We start from the raw sequence: 17,573 nt of genomic DNA, 5'->3' as shown, positions 1-17,573 counted from the left end.
CTGAGTCGGACTCCCTGCTTAGCAGGAAACCTGCTTCTCCCTCTCCCTCTACTGCTTCCCCCTGCTTGTGTGCTCTCTCTCTCTCTCTCTCTCTCTGACAAATAAAAAAATAAAATATTTTTTAAAAAAAGATATACAAATGGAACACAGTTGGCAGGATATTCTTAGTGAGAAGGGGAGTTCTGAAGTCAAACATAAATGTGAAATGTAATGTTAAGACTTAAGCTTCTTTACAGGAGGACTGCTCAGTCTTTAAGACCAATATGCAAATCTCCAAAGGAGGAACAAACTATTCATCATTTCTCAAATTCCCTTGACTCCAAAACTCATGTTTTAAAAAGTTCCTCTCCCTATGTTGCAGAAACACTGTATTTCATGTTGGGAAATACAGATGAGGTACCTGCCCTTCCAGGAGCCTATCATCTAGTTGGGGAGCTTATAAATATGCACAAAACAATGACTGACATGTCACACAGTACAGTGGGATTTTAGGTACAATAATCGGTCAAAGGAGGGGCCGTCCGTGCAGTCTGAGACACCTGGAGATGAGACTGTAGTAAAGGTATAATTCAGGCAGGGGCCTGACAAACCAGAAGAAAGGGGAGGCCCCCCCCCAAGTAGGGGGATGATCATAAACAAGGACAGAAGAATGAGTGAGTTAGGAAGTGGGTGGTAGAGTCAGCTTTGTAGAAGTCCGACTCTTCATTTGTTTCCCTAGACCAACCAAGGGATTTTAATGGACAACCTACATTCACTCAAACTTATGAACTACTGTTTAGAGATCTTCTTTTTATTTTTTTTTAAAGATTTTATTTATTTATTTGACAGAGAGAGACACAGCCAGAGAGGGAACACAAGCAGGGGGAGTGGGAGAGGGAGAAGCGGGCTTCCCGCCGAGCGGGGAGCCCGACTAGGGGCTCGATCCCAGGACCCCGGAATCATGACCTGAGCCGAAGGCAGACGCTTAACGATTGAGCCACCCAGGCGCCCCTAGATTATCTTCTTTTTAAATACAAATGGTTACTAGTAATTCCTTCTGGACTAGCTTTTCTTAGAAGAAAACAATATCAATAATAAACCTGTCTATTGCACGCCAAAGATGCTCGTAGGGTCCCTCAGGCAACCTCAAAGTACTCTTCCATGTATCCGCAACTCCTTATCCACAATTCAGAAACCCCAAAAGCTCTGAAAATCTTAAGTTCTTTTCCCTGATTCATTTTGTGGCAAAACCTTTCCTAAACCGATGAGAGGCTATTGATAGTCTTTATTCCACTTAGTGTGAATATCCATTCATTTTGCTGTAGAAATAGTAATGTATGGGCTCTAAGCCCTTTACAAGTGTGAATTCATTCACTTCTCCCAACCTCCCCAAGAGGTAGGTCCTGTTATCTAACCATTTTATAGAAGAGAAATTGAGGGGGACCTGGGTGGTGCAGTCAGTTAAGTGTCCCGCTCTTGGTTTCCATTCAAGTCATGATCTCATGGGTCATGATCTCATGGGTCATGGGATCAAGTCCACAGGTCAGCCTCTGCGCTCAGGAGGGAGTCTGCTTGAAGATTTGCTCCTCTGCCCCTCCCCCAACTTGTGTGCACACGTGCACGTGCGCTTTCGCTCGCTCTCTCTCTCTCTCTCTCTCATATCTTTAAAAAATAAAAAAAAGAAGAAGAGAAACTGAGGCTTACAGAGGCTAGGAAAATTGTCCAAAGTCAATGCCAGGACATGGCAGAGCCATGATTCAAACCCACACAGTCATATTCCAGGACACAACTCTGACCATGCTCCTATAATACAGGAAAACACAAATACACATTCAATCCTGGCACACAAGAGGCCCGTAACTCAGCAAGGGAAGTAAACACAGACACTGGGTTTTAGTCACAAATTCACAGCAGGTCATGGCTTTATGATTCTCTTCATACAACAGATACACATCCTGCAGTTGGGAACTGCACGAATGAAACAAAACTGATTATAATAGAAAGTGGAAGACAAATACTCTCTTTTAAAGCAGGAAGTTACTCATTGAGGAAATATTTTCTCATTCTTATATCGGTACTAATGGCTAAGAGAGAAAAGACACTTATCCATAGCTGAGGAGACAGCATGTCTCACATCTAACCAGAAATAGGACATGAGAAAAATGAGATCATATCTGAAGTCCTGGGAAATTCAACCTAATATTTGCTAATTTGACCTTCTCTTAAATTCTCGTCCCATACAACTGACCATGGTAACATTTTAAGTGAGCCTAAAAGACAGATCTGACTCATTCCAAGAATTCTGAAAAGCAAGAAAACTGTGGAAATGTGATGATCAACCCTTCGGAGGAAGAGATAAATAATTAAACATGCTCTTTCACAATGAGATTCTTATTCTCTCTGACGCACCACCAGTGATTGATTCAGTTTGAATAGGACATCCAACAACAATTGAGCAAGAGAATCAGTCCAGATCCAAACAACAGTAGCACACAACCCAAGGACAGTGTGGCAGAACTAAGTAACACACTGCCTCCGAGTGAACACACATTTACAATATTTTTTAATTTTTCCCCAGAAAAGCTTTCATAGTCTAGCTATATGAAATGATGGGACATCTGAGAACACCGAAGCCAGAAAGCCTTCCATTTTAAACCCCACTCTGGATCCCAGGACCCCTCCCTGCCGCAGCATCCAGCATGAAAAAGCAAGACTGAAGCTCCCCAACTTTCGGCCAATCACACCATTGTACCAGAAACAATGCTTTGTACTCCCCAAATCCCCTTCCCTTTCCTTCCTGGCATGCAGCCAGGCTGAGTTCCTTGTCTACTGCAGTTAGGTGGGGCCCCAGGAGTGAGTTCGACCAATGGAATGTGGATGGAAATGATGCACCTCACTTTCGGGACTGGTCCCTAAAATTTCTTGTGAGATCCTCCACGCACTTCCTTCATCCACCAGCCAGATACAGAGGATCCTGTGGAAAACCCCAAGGTTTCAGATGATGAAGTCACTGACTGATCACATGGAACGAAGCTCACTCCAGCCCAATGCACACTAGGCTGTGACATGAGTGAGAAAGCACCCTTCGCTATGTGAAGCCATAGGCTTCCGCAGCGGTTTGTTGTAACAGGTAGTGTTGATCACTGATGAACACAGCTTGTCTGGGCTCACCGTGACCTCACCGTGGGGCATCAGTTAATCCGCAGCATCCATACCTACCTATGGCATTGCCAATGCAATCGATTATCAGGCAGATTCCTAGGGGCTTGCTCTGCATCCTGTATCTCTCTTCTGGTATGTGCTGGAAAGGAAAGCAGGGATTGTTAAAAACTCTGGACATTGCTCTGTTTCCATAAGGTCCCACACATACACCATCTTTTCTTTTGGATTTCCTCAAACTTCCTGTTGCCAGGTGAGTCATGCATGCAATAGACAGCCTGAAGTCACCATAGCTGACATTTCCCATTAATTTCACATTTTTTCTCTATTTAGGTAATGTGCTGAAGACAAGCTGTCTCGGTTTTTAATTTTAATGAAAATCACAGTCTCGTTACACATGACTGAGCTCTGCAGGATGAAGACAATTTAAAGCTGAGAGAAAGGATGGGTCATATGTTTCTACAGTAACCTGAGCTTATACAAGTGGTATCTTTCCAAACCAGTACAAAAGGAGGCCTTCTATTGCCTCCTTATGGAGAAGGGGTTTCAGCCTTTAAAAAAGAAGCCAGAGCAAGTCGAGGTTCAGCATGAACTGCTTACGAATACATTCAGCAATCACTCAGCTGAGAAGAGAACTGCCGCTCTGGAATTTTCCCACATTCCAAAGTTCACGAATGCAATCCACATCAACATTTTTCTCTTGGCTCTATCCAAGTTCCTCGTTAGGAGAGTTCCCAGGAGAATGGCGCTCTCAGCATCCTATTCTTGTCCCAGAGAATTATTAACGGACAGATATCTTAAAGCAGCCAGTGTTCTCCACAGATACTGTGCATACAGTACAATACCAAATCAGATCATTTATTCTGTACCCGCGGTAGAAATGCTCCCGATTCCTGGATGGATGCCTTCACTGATTCTCCTGGGGGATGAGAGAGAAATCATTTACAAAGCTGAAGGAGAACTGAGCCCACTCCCATGCTGTCTGGGTTTCTTTATTTCTCAGCTGTTTTCTTCCCTTATTTTCTTCCCCTTACTATCTCTTCTTTGCTCTACTCAGCCCCATGGTTCCAACCACCCACTGAAGAACCTAACTGATAAGAAAACACAAGTCCCCATGCCGTGCAGGGGGTAGGTAGAAAAACTGCTTAAAGAGCAAGGGGAAAAGGGCTCTCCCTTGCCCTTCTCCAGGCGAGGACCGGGTGACTTGATGAATTTTTAAACAGATACGGAGAATCCAATAACCTCATCACCCAACAATATCGATAGCTTTCTTCCCTATGCTGAAACCGTGGGCAGCACCTAGAGGGGCAGCCTTAAGAGACTGCAGAGAAGGGAAAATTTACTTATATTTGTCACTGGTGCAACAGATGGCCATGTTTTCTTAGTCCAGTGATATTCAGAGGTCATAAAATAAAATGGCAATGGCAAGATAGAGGACAGTGAGCCTAGCAAATGTAGATGAGCCTAAAGCCAATAACATTAGTTAAAAGCGACTTTATTAGCTCAGAGAGGTGGAGAAGGCACCAGCTTTGAAGCCATAAATGGCTGGCTCAAACCCCAGCACCATCACCGAGGAGCTCTGTGATCTTAGGCAAGGTTCCTCCTAAAGTCTCAGGGTGTTTCGTTGTGTTTTGTTTTTAAATCCCAAAGATGAACATACCAACATCTACCTTATAAGATTGTTACAAAAATGAGAATGTCTAAAGACAAGCAAAGACAATGCCAGTATTTGTAAGGTTTGGGGGAAATGAGTACTTTCTGTAAGTAAGTAAGCTGAAATAGTCTTTTTAGGGGCACCTGGCTGGCTCGGTCAGTAGAGCATGTGACTCTTGATCTTGGAGTTGTAAATTCAAGCCCCACATCGGGTGTGGAGATTACTTCAAAAAAATAAAATATTAAAAAAAAAAAGAAACAGTCTTTCTAAAGGACAACTGGCAATACCTTCTTTTTTTTTTTTTTTAAGATTTTTATTTATTTATTGAGAGAGAGAGAGCATGAGAGAGAGGAGGGTCAGAGAGAGAAGCAGACCCCCTGCTGAGCAGGGAGCCCGATGCGGGACTCGATCCTGGGACTCCAGGATCATGACCTGAACCGAAGGCAGCCGCTTAACCAACTGAGCCACCCAGGCGCCCCCTGGCAATACTTTCTAAACCAACATTCTGCTTCTAGAAATTTATCCTAAGGAACTAATAGAGCAAGTATGCAAAAATATCTACCGAATAATTGTTTATAATGGCCTCAAACTAGAAAAATACTTAAAAATCCACCAACATGAAACTGGCTAAATAAATCGTGGTACACATAATGGATACTATACATGTTAAAAAAGATAAGAAAGATCTTTATGTATTTGACATGAAAAGATATGCAGGGTATATTAAGTGAAAATGGGTTATTGAATAACATGGATAATATTAATCCCACAGACTTAAAAATACGTATTTGTGTGCATATGCTTACACATATATATGCTTAAAAATAAGAGTCTAGAGGTATATAAATCAAATGTTAACAGTGGTCATCTGATACTTGGGATTAAAAGGAAATTTCTCTTTTTCATTTTGTATTTAAGCAATCATGGATTAACAGAATAAAAAAAACACACAAAATAATCTATGTATTATGCCTATCTTGGGTTAAGGCACTTAGTAAGAGCTTAATAAATGATAGTGATCAACATCATCATCATCCAGTCAAAATCTGTTTGGTTTTTTATAATTAATACAAACTAATACAAACACTTTTTTCTTTACTAGCCAATAAACCAGGTCTAGGCAAAAGCAGGTCCCTAGCTCTCTGAAGGATCACCACTGGTGCTGGGAGCCTTACCCATCTCACCTGTATCATTACATTTTTTCTAATTTAAATTCAATTAGCCAACAGAGAGTATATTATTAGTTTCAGATGTAGAGTTTAGTAATTCATCAGTTGCATGTAACACCCAGTATCATTACAATTAAGGAGAAACCTGCCATCAGGGTGCGCTATGGAAAGAACACCAACTGTTTTTCATTCCTATCCAAATCTACCAGGTCTCCTGTTTTCCTTTTAAACAGCTTTCAGAATGCTAATTCTCACCACCTCACCAGTGTTTTGAGAAACATGCTGTCACTTCAGGAATAAATTCACTTCTCGGTAGCTTTTGCTGGAGAGCAGAAGACTAGGTAGGGAATGACAGGCATGAGCAGTACCATCTGGCGAATCTGGGCGAAATGCTTCTCGGTTTCTAGGAGCAGGCAGACAGCACGGAGGCTGACTCAGAAGATTTTGGCAAGGGGCCTGCCACACAAAGAAGGCTCCCAATGGGCCACTGCTCTACTGGGAACATTCACGATCGCCACTGCATGCGGGACAAATTGCAAGCCCCTCAGGGAAGACTGAGACCTCCCTCGCTGCCTACCGATCCCTGCCTCCAGAAGTGCTGAGGCACAATCCGCTCCAATACAGTATGAGACCAAGTCTCAGCCTTCACTTCAAGGAGGATGAGAGACAAGCAAAAGAAATACACTTTTCGAGGCGCTTGGGTGGCTCAGTCGGCTCAGGTCATGATCCCAGGGTCCTGGGATCGAGCCCCGCATCGGGCTCCCTGCTCAGCAGGAGGCCTGCTTCTCCCTCCCCCACTCCCCCTGCTGTGTTCCCTCTCTCGCTGTGTCTCTCTGTCAAATAAATAAATATATAAATAAATAAATAAAATCTTTTTTTAAAAAAAGAAATACACTTTTTAAAAATGATCTTATGGGGGCGCCTGGGTGGCTCAGTCGGTTAAGCCTTCCGCTCGGGTCATGATCCCAGGGTCCTGGGGTCGGCCCCGCATTGGGCTCCCTGCTCGGCGGAGAGCCTGCTTCTCCCTCTCCCTCTGTCTGCCGCTCTGCCTACTTGTGCTCTCTATCTCTGTTAAATAAATAAATAAAAATCTTTAAAAATGATCTTATGGGATCAAGTGCTGATGTTTTAAGAGATAAGAGAGAGATCGTATGGGGTTGAAATGACTAGTTTTTTATTCTATTTTTTTCTTTCTTTTTAGGAGTAAGGGGATGTCATCTGTAGAGGTGTCCTCTGTAGATTTATTAAATGAGCTATAAAACAGGGACGCCTGGGTGGCTCAGTCGGTTAAGCGTCTGCCTTCGGCTCAGGTCATGATCCCAGGGTCCTGGGATTGAGTCCCGCAATGGGCTCCTTGCTCCACGGGGAGCCTGCTTCTCCCTGTGCCTGCCACTCCCCCTGCTTGTGCTCTCTCTGACAAATAAATAAATAAAATCATTTAAAAAAAATGAGGATAAAACAATATCCTAGTAACCTTTCTCCTTCCTGCTGCCAGATACTTGGTTTAACAGGATTCATTATCATGGCTAGATTAATGTTTAACATAGCCTGGTTATAGTTCCACTTCAGGAATAAATAGCACATCTCTTAAAAATATATCCAAGATGATGCAGCTGATGGAGTAGGAGGTATTTACATTCAAATAAGCTAATTCATTAAATAATTAGAAACGCCAGTGGCTACATTTTAAGAATTTAACTGCTATTTATTTTGAGAGCTTAATCAAAACATGTAAAGGAAATGGCCAACTCCAAAAATGCAACAATATGTACTTGAGTTATCAAGCATTTATAAAGAATGAATATAAAGAAAAATTGGCCTTACTTTGAAGGTCAAGTTGTCCCACATTGAGTCTTTGTTCTTTACTTCTCCCATTCTGGAGCTTCAAATATAAAGAATAAGGTCATATCCCCTGTTAGTTTTTTTCAGAGGCACTTTATATCACACCTCTTTAAATATCTCAATAGAATCCTTACCAGGAAAAAAATAAAAGTATCACGTTCACAGTTAAATTATCTAAAGACGAATAGCAAGAGCAGTTAACGCCATAAATCCCATATTCTAGAGCCAAAGAACAAGGCAACTCTTCTTTTTAAAAAGCGAAAATACAATGAACACGCAATATGTTAAATTAGCTTGTTAGGATGTTTGAAAAGGCTCAGTAAAATCCAATGTTATGGTATTGTAGAGTTGCTATAAGAGCTCCAAGGCAGAACAAGCTGTTGGAACATCAGGTTGACATTCCACCTGATCCTTCAACACAGAGGCAATGCACGGTATGATTAGGAATGAGAGTTCTAAAGTGTTGGCGAGCATGTGGAGAAAAAGGAACTCTTGGGCACTGTCGGTGGGAATGTAAATTTGTTCAGCCACTGTGGAAAACAGTATGGAGGAGGCTCGTCAAAAAGTTAAAAATAGAAATACTATTTAATCTAGTTAATTCCACTACTAGGTACTTATCCAAAGAATATAAAACACTAATTCAAAAAGATACACGTACCCCATGTTTATTGTAGAATTATTTACAAAAGCAAAGATATGGAAGCAACCTAAGTGCCTGTCAATAAAGAACAGATATGGATAACATACGTATATATACCATATATATGTAACATATTATAAATATTGGAATGGTATATATATGGGATGTTATAGATCTGTAATGGAATATTATGCAGCCACAAAAAAGGAGGAGACTGTGCCATTTGCGACAACATGGATGGACCTAGAAAGTATTATGCTAAGTGAAATAAGTCAGACTGAAAAAGACAAATACCACTCATATGGGGAATCTTAAAAAAAAAAAGAATAAACAAACAAGCAGAATCAGACCTATAAATACAGAGAACAAACTGATGGTTGCCAGAGGGGAGGGGGGTGGGAGGATGGGCAAAAGGGTTGAAGGCTTCCAGTTATGGAGTGAATAAGTCACAGGAATAAAAGGCACAGCATAAGGAATATAGTCAATGATATTAACTTGTATGGTGACAGATGATGTAGCTACACTTGTGGTAAACACAACATGATGTATAAACTTGTCAAACCACTATGTTGTACATCTGAAACTAAGGTAACGTTTCTGTAGCAACTATACTCAAAAAAAAAAAGACAGTGGGGAGTTCTAGCCCAGACAAACCTGGCTATGAATCCTGATTCTGCCACTAAGTGTGTAAACTTGAGCAAGTTATTTAACCTCCATGTCTGTTTCTTTATCTTCAAAATGAGGATAATAATAGTAGCTATCTTAATAATTTCTTGTGAAGAGTAAATGTACACAAAGCACTTAGCACAGTGCTAGCATATTATTATTTTTCTATAACGTCTAGTTACTGTGTTTCTATAATGCCTAGTTGCACATAAGCCACATGTGGGCTTGGTTCTTAAATATCAGCTACCAAAAAAAAAAAGAAAGAAAAATCAGCTACCAATTCTGAGGGCTAGAATGAAATTCATCAGAGAATGGAAGATTGAACCAACCCTTTCTCTTCTCAGATGACAGGTCCTTTGTAAGTACATATACCACATACTGCCAACCATCTGATAGGTTCAGCTCTCAAATGACAGTTCTCCTCTGAAGCTATCCTAGCCAAAAGAGAGAAGTATACTATTCATTAAGCTGTGTCTGTAGCTAAGTCTCTGTGTCTAACTTAAAGAAAAACATGTAAGTTGCTTTTATCACTAGTAAGTGACTTAGCCAGAGGCTGACGATACTATACAGAATTTGGAACCCCACATGGATGTGCATTCACATTTACATAGCTATTAAAGAAATACAACATCAAATCAACGCTAGATTTTAAAAAGCATTGTATTGCAGAGTGACACAACTTCTTTATTCTATAATATGTTGTGTCATGTGTCATTTAATGTCACTATAATTTTTAAAGCACTTTGCACTCTTGCATGAGTTAACATCCAGGTATTTACCTCCTAATTTTATGAGAAATTTGCTGAATCCGTATGCCACAGTGTCTGCTTACTAAACAAATTAATGATCAGCGTCATAGATCAATACAGCAAACTAAAGGAGAAATTTAAATACAGAGCACAGGGCGCCTGGGTGGCTCAGTTGGTTAAGCGACTGCCTTCGGCTCAGGTCATGATCCTGGAGTCCCTGGATCGAGTCCCGCATCGGGCTTCCTGCTTGGCAGGGAGCCTGCTTCTCCCTCTGACCCTCCTCCCTCTCATGCTCTCTGTCTCTCATTCTCTCTCTCTCAAATAAAAAAAAAAAAAAAAAAAAAAAAAAATCTTTAAATACAGAGCACATGGGTTCCCAATAGCCTCATAGACAGTGAATATAATTACTTTCATCAACAAAATAGAAAGACAATAGTAAAAATATGGCAAGCTTTTAACCAAGAATGACAGTGTAATTTATATTAGATATACAATAGTAGGAAAAGCTCAGAAAATCTGGATCTGAATCCTAAATCAATTTTGTTTCATGACCTAATATCACAGAGATTCAGAAGGAAAAAAGGAAGTATATTTGATTCTTTAAAAAAATGACAGATAAGCCATGGCATGACTGGTATGTAGCTTATTAAATATACCATGGTATAGAAGAAGGAGTGTGGACTGGGCCCAGTTCTGGTGTTCCGTAGAGGTGGGCAATCACCTGATGTACTTTAGGCCTAAATTTCCTTATTTGTTCAATAAGGCAGTTGGACAATATAATCCCTAATACTCATTTTAGCTCTGAAATTCTATTGCTCAGGGTTATCTCTCACAGCTCACATTCTTCATAAAACTATTTCTATTACTAGGGTAGTTAATGTTTTCCTCACACATGTTTATGAAAGCTTTTATAATTTAACCATGAAATTGCACTGTGACCTAAGGCCTGACTACAAATTCCACATACCTTTATGTGGATGAGGATATTATACTAGGATTAACTTCTTGAGATAAAAAACTAACCAAGAACAATTATGGTAATACTTTGCACCATTTAATAACACAACAACCAGAAGGGACCATGTGATATTTATGGTCACAAATCACTCACTCAGTAATATAACTCAATAACAAAAACACTAATGCTGAAATCGTTAAATTCAATAACAAGAAAATGCACAGAGAGGTAAATATAAGGATATTTATTTTGAATCATTGTAGTAACAAAAGACTGGAAATGATCTAAATACACAAACAGAAGAAAGGGCTATACACACTGTGATACATTCAGAAAGTAGAACCATATGCACCCATTAAAAACAATGACTAAATAGAGGTGGTCCCAAATGATTCATATGGAACAATTTCCAAGAATTCTCAGCTCAGGACAATGGGCACAGTGTTCTACCATTTGTACAAAAAGAAAAAATCAAAAGTGAAATACGGTATGTGCATAGACTATCTCTGGATGTTTACAGAAGAAAATGGTTAACAACAGCTGCCTGGGGGGAAAGGAACTGAGGTAAGAGAAAACGTACTTTAAAAATTCTTTTATTACATCTTGAAATTTTTGTTCATGAGTATGTCCTACTTATTTATATTTAAAAAGCTAAATTTTCTAAAGAACAAATGAACAATGAAAAAAATGTTCAGTTGTATGTGTAGATACACAAACATGCATAGAGAAAAGACTAGAAGGAAATTTGCCAAGATATTAACAGTGTTTATCTTTACATAGTAGGATAGAAGTGATTTATTTTACGTCTTTTATATTTCTCTGTATTTTCCAAATTCTCTCAATGAACACAGGTTAGCTTTGTAATCATAAGAAGGTATACATATTTTTTCAAATGCACATTTCTATCACATTTTTTCAGACATTAAATGAAGTACATGCTGTGAGAATATGTATATTTTTATCAAAGTTCTGAAACCGTTTCTGGAATTCTATACATTTGCTCCAGACTCACCCTTAAGTTACATGAAGGATCCTTAAGACTCAAATTTGGGAATGATGCCTGGAGTGCATTTATATAACTTGTCCCAGCTCCTTGAGCTGTAAGCAGAAGAAAGGTATTGACTTAAGATTTACAAGTTATTGTCAAATGAATAGTCAACAATGGCTCAGTTCAGAGTCAGTCATCCACCTTCCAAAATACCCTAAACTTTACCTAACTACCTTACTAAATTCAAAATATCAGCTCAGATGATTCTCCCACTGTCATTAAGAAAGGACTAAAAATGCCACACCAACCCTTGATCTTTTATCGGTCATCTAGGGGGAGGGGGGTCTGTAGATCCCTGGGTCTCAGACATGCCCTTTAGGCTGTGACTCTATGGAGGTGGTGGACTGCTAACAGAGCCCATGCTGAGGCTGAATCTAAAAGACAATGGGGGAAGGGTGGCATGAGACAGAAGGCCACTGTGAGTCTGGTCCCCTTTATGGAGGGAGCAAAGGTACCCTTTCCCATGAGGAGGTTTTGTGAAACTCAGGACACACAGGGCAGCTAGGGGATCCCAGTGACAGGATGCCACCCAGAAGATGGGGGTCAGGCCCAAGACTGGAGCAAGACAGTAGGGCTCGGCATGCACTCGAAAGCCCTGCATGTCCACAATGCGGCCAGCCTGTGCAGAAAATGTGGGTGCAGATGATTTCCTGAAGGCTAGAATGTTAAGAACTTCTTGGCAGCGTTTTGCAGAGGGCTGAGGCTCTGTGATCATAGGTATGGGGTGACGAAGTCAGCAGATCTGGGATACGAAAGATGGAAAGGGATGTGATCTCTAGCCACAGGCTCGTGGGGGCTGTTGACCCTGGGTTGTGTCCCCTCCACTCATCCAACAAATCAGTCTTTACCAACTGAACCTAGGATACACAAGGTACTTTCCTTAGGCCAGAGAGAGGCCTACTTACCTGACTGCTTGTATTTCTGGATTTTTGTCTTCAGGTCTACTCTGTGGATGTTCTTCAGGCATTTCTCTAGTAATTCCAATTGATCTGGAGCAATCAGATTAAGTTTCTCTAATTCGATCACGAGATCTAGGAAACTCTGCGAGAGCAACCAACAAGAAAAAATGTCAGTAAGGCTGACTCTTAAGCCCCAAACGCAAACCTCAGGCTGGGTGATTTGTAACCACAAGAAAATGTGACAAGGGGAGCCCCTTCCATGATCTTCAGTGATCCTAAACCAGACCTCTCTGGTTTATAGTCCCTCCAAGGCCAGGAGGAAATTACACTCCTGGATTTTATCAAGAAAGAGGTGGTTAAGTCTTTTGGTGGACAAGGTTTGTACCTAGGTTGGGGATAGACACACGGGCCATTGTATGTCATCAAGAAGTACCACGATCCATATATACAATGGAATATTACTCAGCCATCAGAAAGGATGAATACCCAAGTTTTGCATCAACATGGATGGGACTGGAGATTATGCTAAGTGAAATAAGTCAAGCAGAGAAAGTCAATTATCATACGGTTTCACTTATCTGTGGAACATAAGGAATAGCATGGAGGACATTAGGAGAAGGAAGGGAAAAATGAAGGGGGGGAAATCGGAGGGGGAGAGGAACCATGAGAGACTATGGACTCCGGAAATCAAACTGAGGGTTTCAGAGGGGAGGGGGGTGAGGGGATGGGGTAGCCTGGTGTGGGTATTAAGGAGGGCACGTATTGCATGGAGCATTGGGTGTTATATGCAAACAATGAATCATGGAAAACTACATCAAAAACTAATGATGTAATGTATGGTGACTAACATAACATAAAAAAAAAAAGTACCATTCTTCCAAAAGGCCCGGCTGAAATTATACTGAAAAGCTCTAAGGGCTTTCCTAAAAAAGGAAGAGAGAAGATAGCTGGGGGCAAGTTTCTATTAGAAAAATCCCAATGATGTAATTCTGAAGTTCCTAAAATATTTTAGTCAATGCTGGACATTCCAACTCATTCTGACTCAGGAAGTCTGAGGGGGCAAAATTTAAAAGTTAGGGTATATTGCTACTCACTTGCCCTGGACCAAAGAGATTAGGAAAGAACTACATTTCAGAAATAGGCTTTGCTTTGGGTTTTATTTCCCTTCAGTTTAACATTTGATTACTGAGGCTCTATTTTTTTTTTTTTTTAATAATCATCATCAAGAAATTGATATAAATGACTGGCAGATAAGTTGATTTGGGGACACCAAATAGAAGTTCTATTTTTTCATTTTCCTTCCCATTTGATGCATTTGATGGTTGGGGGTACATCCAGTCACCCTATCTGCCTAGATTTCAGGAACCAAACTCCAATGATTAAAGAACAAGAGGAAATTCTCAAGCCACACCTTACCAGAGTCCTCAAAGGCAGGTCCTTTAAGAACATATTTTCATAATCTAAAGACCTGAGACTTTCTTGGCCTGTCCTTAGGCCAGGAGTATCACATGGGGCCAGGAGGAATTTACTTTGCCAGCAATTACAACATCCCTGAGATCTTGACTGCTACCTAGCTTCCAACCCTGAATCTCTGTTTTTGCCATTCCCTGGATACATGAGTCACAAGTACCTTCCCCCACCTCATCTCCACACGAAGCCTAATGACTTCACGCTGGCCTTGAGCTAGCTGGGGGAAAATAGATGCCGTCGGGAGTGGACCCGTACTTCCCACCTGTTTGCCCTCAGTGTGAGCAGATGGGACTTCCAAACCCTCCCAGATGGTCTGTCAAACGGGGGAGAGAAACTGATACCTAAATCAGGCCTCTGACTTTTACAGAAATAAGAATAAAATACAAGGATGAGAGAAACACCCAAGGCCACCCTATTTCCTCTCAATTGAGAAACCAATTCTCTTCTTATCAATGTTATTAAGAAACAGACCTTTCTCTTCTCGCTTCCTACCTTCACCCCCAGCTTGGGCCTCCCTCTTCAAGGACCCACGTCCCTCTCTTCACACCCTAGAGATCACCCCCCACCTTCTGATAGGCTCTTGGGAACATGAACCAAGAAAAAGAAAACTCACCTTATCCTTGGCTCCCTTTTCTCGGCCAGTATAATCCCTCATGAGGAAAAATAATGAGGACAGATCAGATTTTTCCAAATTACCACCAATCTCTGTCATCAGCACCCTGTAAACCAGACAAGTTATTTTCAGTAAATTCAGATACCATCCTAGTGAGAAAAACAAGAGCCGATGCCTCCGCTGTGCCAATAATTGGTTAAAAGGCTAGTTCAGGCCCCCATCTGATATACACCCCCATAAAACAGAAAGCCTAGGCCTCCTCACGAAGATATCTTAACAAAACTCAAAAAGGAAATTCATCCTTCCCCTACTTTCAATAGGAAACAGTACCTTTCTTTCCAACTAACTGCTCTAAAAACAACTCAGAGAATGAAAACTTCCCTAAAGAATCCCCTATTTCCCCAGATGTTATGATGATATAAGTGAAGAACATATATGACTAAGATGGAAGACAGAAATAGAATTCGAAGTGATCTTGTCTTCTCTGTTTTACAAGCTCCCAGGGGATGCTGACACTGCAGACCCAGGGATGATACTTTGAGTCACAAGCTTCTAAAGCAAAGTTATACCTGGGATGTCCTGGCCCACTCTCGAACTCAAAGGGTGAAAGGCATCTAGAGCCTGGGGACTGGGGAATGTGACCACAGATGTCTTTGTCTAGAAAGCTCTTCCTGATTCAGTCACCTCTGCTCCAGCGGGAGCCACCATCACGCTTTATCTGGGCTCCCAGGACACCTGTGGTTGGCATTATTGCCTGGACATTGTCATTACTGCTTAGAAGGCTGTTTTCCCAATTAGGCTCTCAAATTCTTGAGGACAGAAGATGCTTCGTTCATTTTGCTCTAGCGCTTACCAAACACCTGGTATATGTTGACCCAAAAGAAAGGCCACTGAACAGATGCATCGATGAATCTAGCATCCCACTACCCAGCCTCTCTGCCCAGAGGCCCTGAGGAACTGTCTACACTCACCATAGCAAGGAGACAGGAAATGGAGAGTGCCCTAACCTATTCACTGAAACCCACTGCCTCTGAACATTTAAGAACATTACTGACATTACATGCTAGCTGAGGAGGTGGAAGATGATCGAGAATAACTACGATAATAATGAACCCCTGCATTTGTAGATGGCTTCACAGTTTTAAAAGTACTCCACATACTAAATTATTACAATTACACCAACAAACTTGTGAAATCAGGTTTCACCATTTTTAGCTTTACAAGTAGGAAAAGGAAGTCCCGGGCAATATTAGTGGCTGGCTCAGCCTTTGTGGCCTGTAACTGGTAGTTCTGGGACTTGAAACAGGCCTCTAGACCTCAAGTTTCACTTTCCAAGGCCTATGCTCCTTTCAACTCTCCTTAAAATAGTTCTTGATAATACACATCTTCAAATTATGCATCATTGATATAACTTAAGGCTGGTGGTCTGGAGAAAAAGGAACCATTAATTTAAGGTTACAAGGTATCTTCCTTTCTCCAGAAATGCAGCCTTTCTTGGGGCTGCTGTGCTCCCCTGAACCTCCAAGAGAGTAGTATGTAAGCAGGAGGAAGGAAAAACTCAAAGACGGTCTGAACTAAAGGGGACTCCAGGGACCATTCCTCTCTGAACTGAAGGGGGCCTACAGCTGGTTAATCGATGGGATGTTCGTTCTGCACCCCTGGCCCATCGAGCCTCTGAGGGCAAGGACCTCACTGGAACTCACAGAAAGGGAGCCCACCTCACTAACCTCCTCAGCAGGGGAAAGACCAAAGGGGACTCAGGAGGGATCACAGAGCTCTACAAAGGTCAGGAAGACCACCGTCAGACTTGTTATTTCCTTTCTCAGAATCTGTCAGTCTGACATCACAGAAAATAAGCCAGGAAAGACCACCGCAGATCTCACAGTCAGAGGATGGCAAGAATTACTAGCTCTTAGTCATTCTTATCTAGATCATTCTATCCATCATGCTACCCAGCCCTTCCACTTTCTTTATGATCTTCCATCCAATTACTTAAACAAACATGTTCTAAGAATTCAAAGACTTCAAAGGAATGAAGTAACATCATAAGGCAGTTGAATCTATGGGTAAAGAAGGTAACATCACTGCTTTTTCTTACTGTCCTCATTTCTGTTGTTCATAAGCCTAGACCACCTCCCTCCCTCCCACCAGGTCCAGCCTTGGGAATTGCTGATGAATTACCTATAGTCCGAAATAAGGCGAGGGTGCCTGAGCAAGTGGGCCTCCACTGCCTTTCTGTCCATCTTGAAGATCCGCTTGAGCAAGTCAAACCGCCTCACTCTGTAGAGCAGCTCGGCCAAGCCCATGGCAGACAACATTCCTCTCTCACTTAAAATATCCAGAAGGTCCCTGACATTAAGCGGAGCAACATCTGCAGCCACATCCCGGCACAAAAAAAGAAGCATTTTCTTCTCGTCTTCATCAAGTGCCTCTTCAACCTGATGAATGACCTCAGTAGACATCCTGCACAGTGTCCTTCCAAAACACTGCAGTAATAAAACTCCACTCTAGTCAATAAAAGGCCATGAGGCTGCTGTCTTGATTTATGATGGTTTTCTTCATTTCTTTCAAAGTCCTTTCCAACGGAGTTCTGTGGTTAAAAGGGAATTTTTTAAATCCTCTTATCAAAGTAACTTATGTCTCACATTCAAGGTAGAGGCTCTTCCTTGCTTGCTGGTCTCTCTAACCTAGAAGATTAAATTTACATTGTTAAGGCTATAGAAGGTA

General features: G+C 41.4%; 1 protein-coding gene and 1 long non-coding RNA gene across 4 annotated transcripts in view; one reads left to right on the top strand and one right to left on the bottom strand.

The window, feature by feature from the left end:
* Nucleotides 1-17,308, bottom strand: part of CFLAR (CASP8 and FADD like apoptosis regulator) — a 29,630-nt gene extending 12,322 nt beyond the window's left edge. For 2 of the 3 annotated variants that reach the window (XM_045868226.3, XM_045868232.3), the window contains exons 1-7: nt 17,028-17,308; nt 14,847-14,952; nt 12,770-12,905; nt 11,829-11,914; nt 7,786-7,843; nt 4,008-4,057; nt 3,199-3,280 (exon numbers count right to left, since the gene is read on the bottom strand). In XM_045868226.3, the coding sequence (XP_045724182.1) occupies nt 3,199-3,280; nt 4,008-4,057; nt 7,786-7,843; nt 11,829-11,914; nt 12,770-12,905; nt 14,847-14,952; nt 17,028-17,308 (799 nt within the window). The other variant, XM_064586908.1, reaches the window with a different exon arrangement.
* LOC135363912 (uncharacterized) lies at nt 12,802-17,535 on the top strand. Its single transcript, XR_010410269.1, has 2 exons — nt 12,802-12,932; nt 16,998-17,535. It is a non-coding gene; the product is annotated as an uncharacterized LOC135363912 (long non-coding RNA).
* The last annotated feature ends 38 nt before the right edge of the window (nt 17,536-17,573 follow it).

The sequence above is a fragment of the Mirounga angustirostris genome, unplaced genomic scaffold (genome assembly GCF_029215605.1).
Source record: "Mirounga angustirostris isolate CCGP_5_RB_7025 unplaced genomic scaffold, mMirAng1.0.hap1 SCAF_3, whole genome shotgun sequence".
Classification (NCBI taxonomy): domain Eukaryota; kingdom Metazoa; phylum Chordata; class Mammalia; order Carnivora; family Phocidae; genus Mirounga; species Mirounga angustirostris.
Note: the sequence above shows the minus strand (reverse complement) of the source record. Positions and strands in the feature narration are given on the sequence as shown.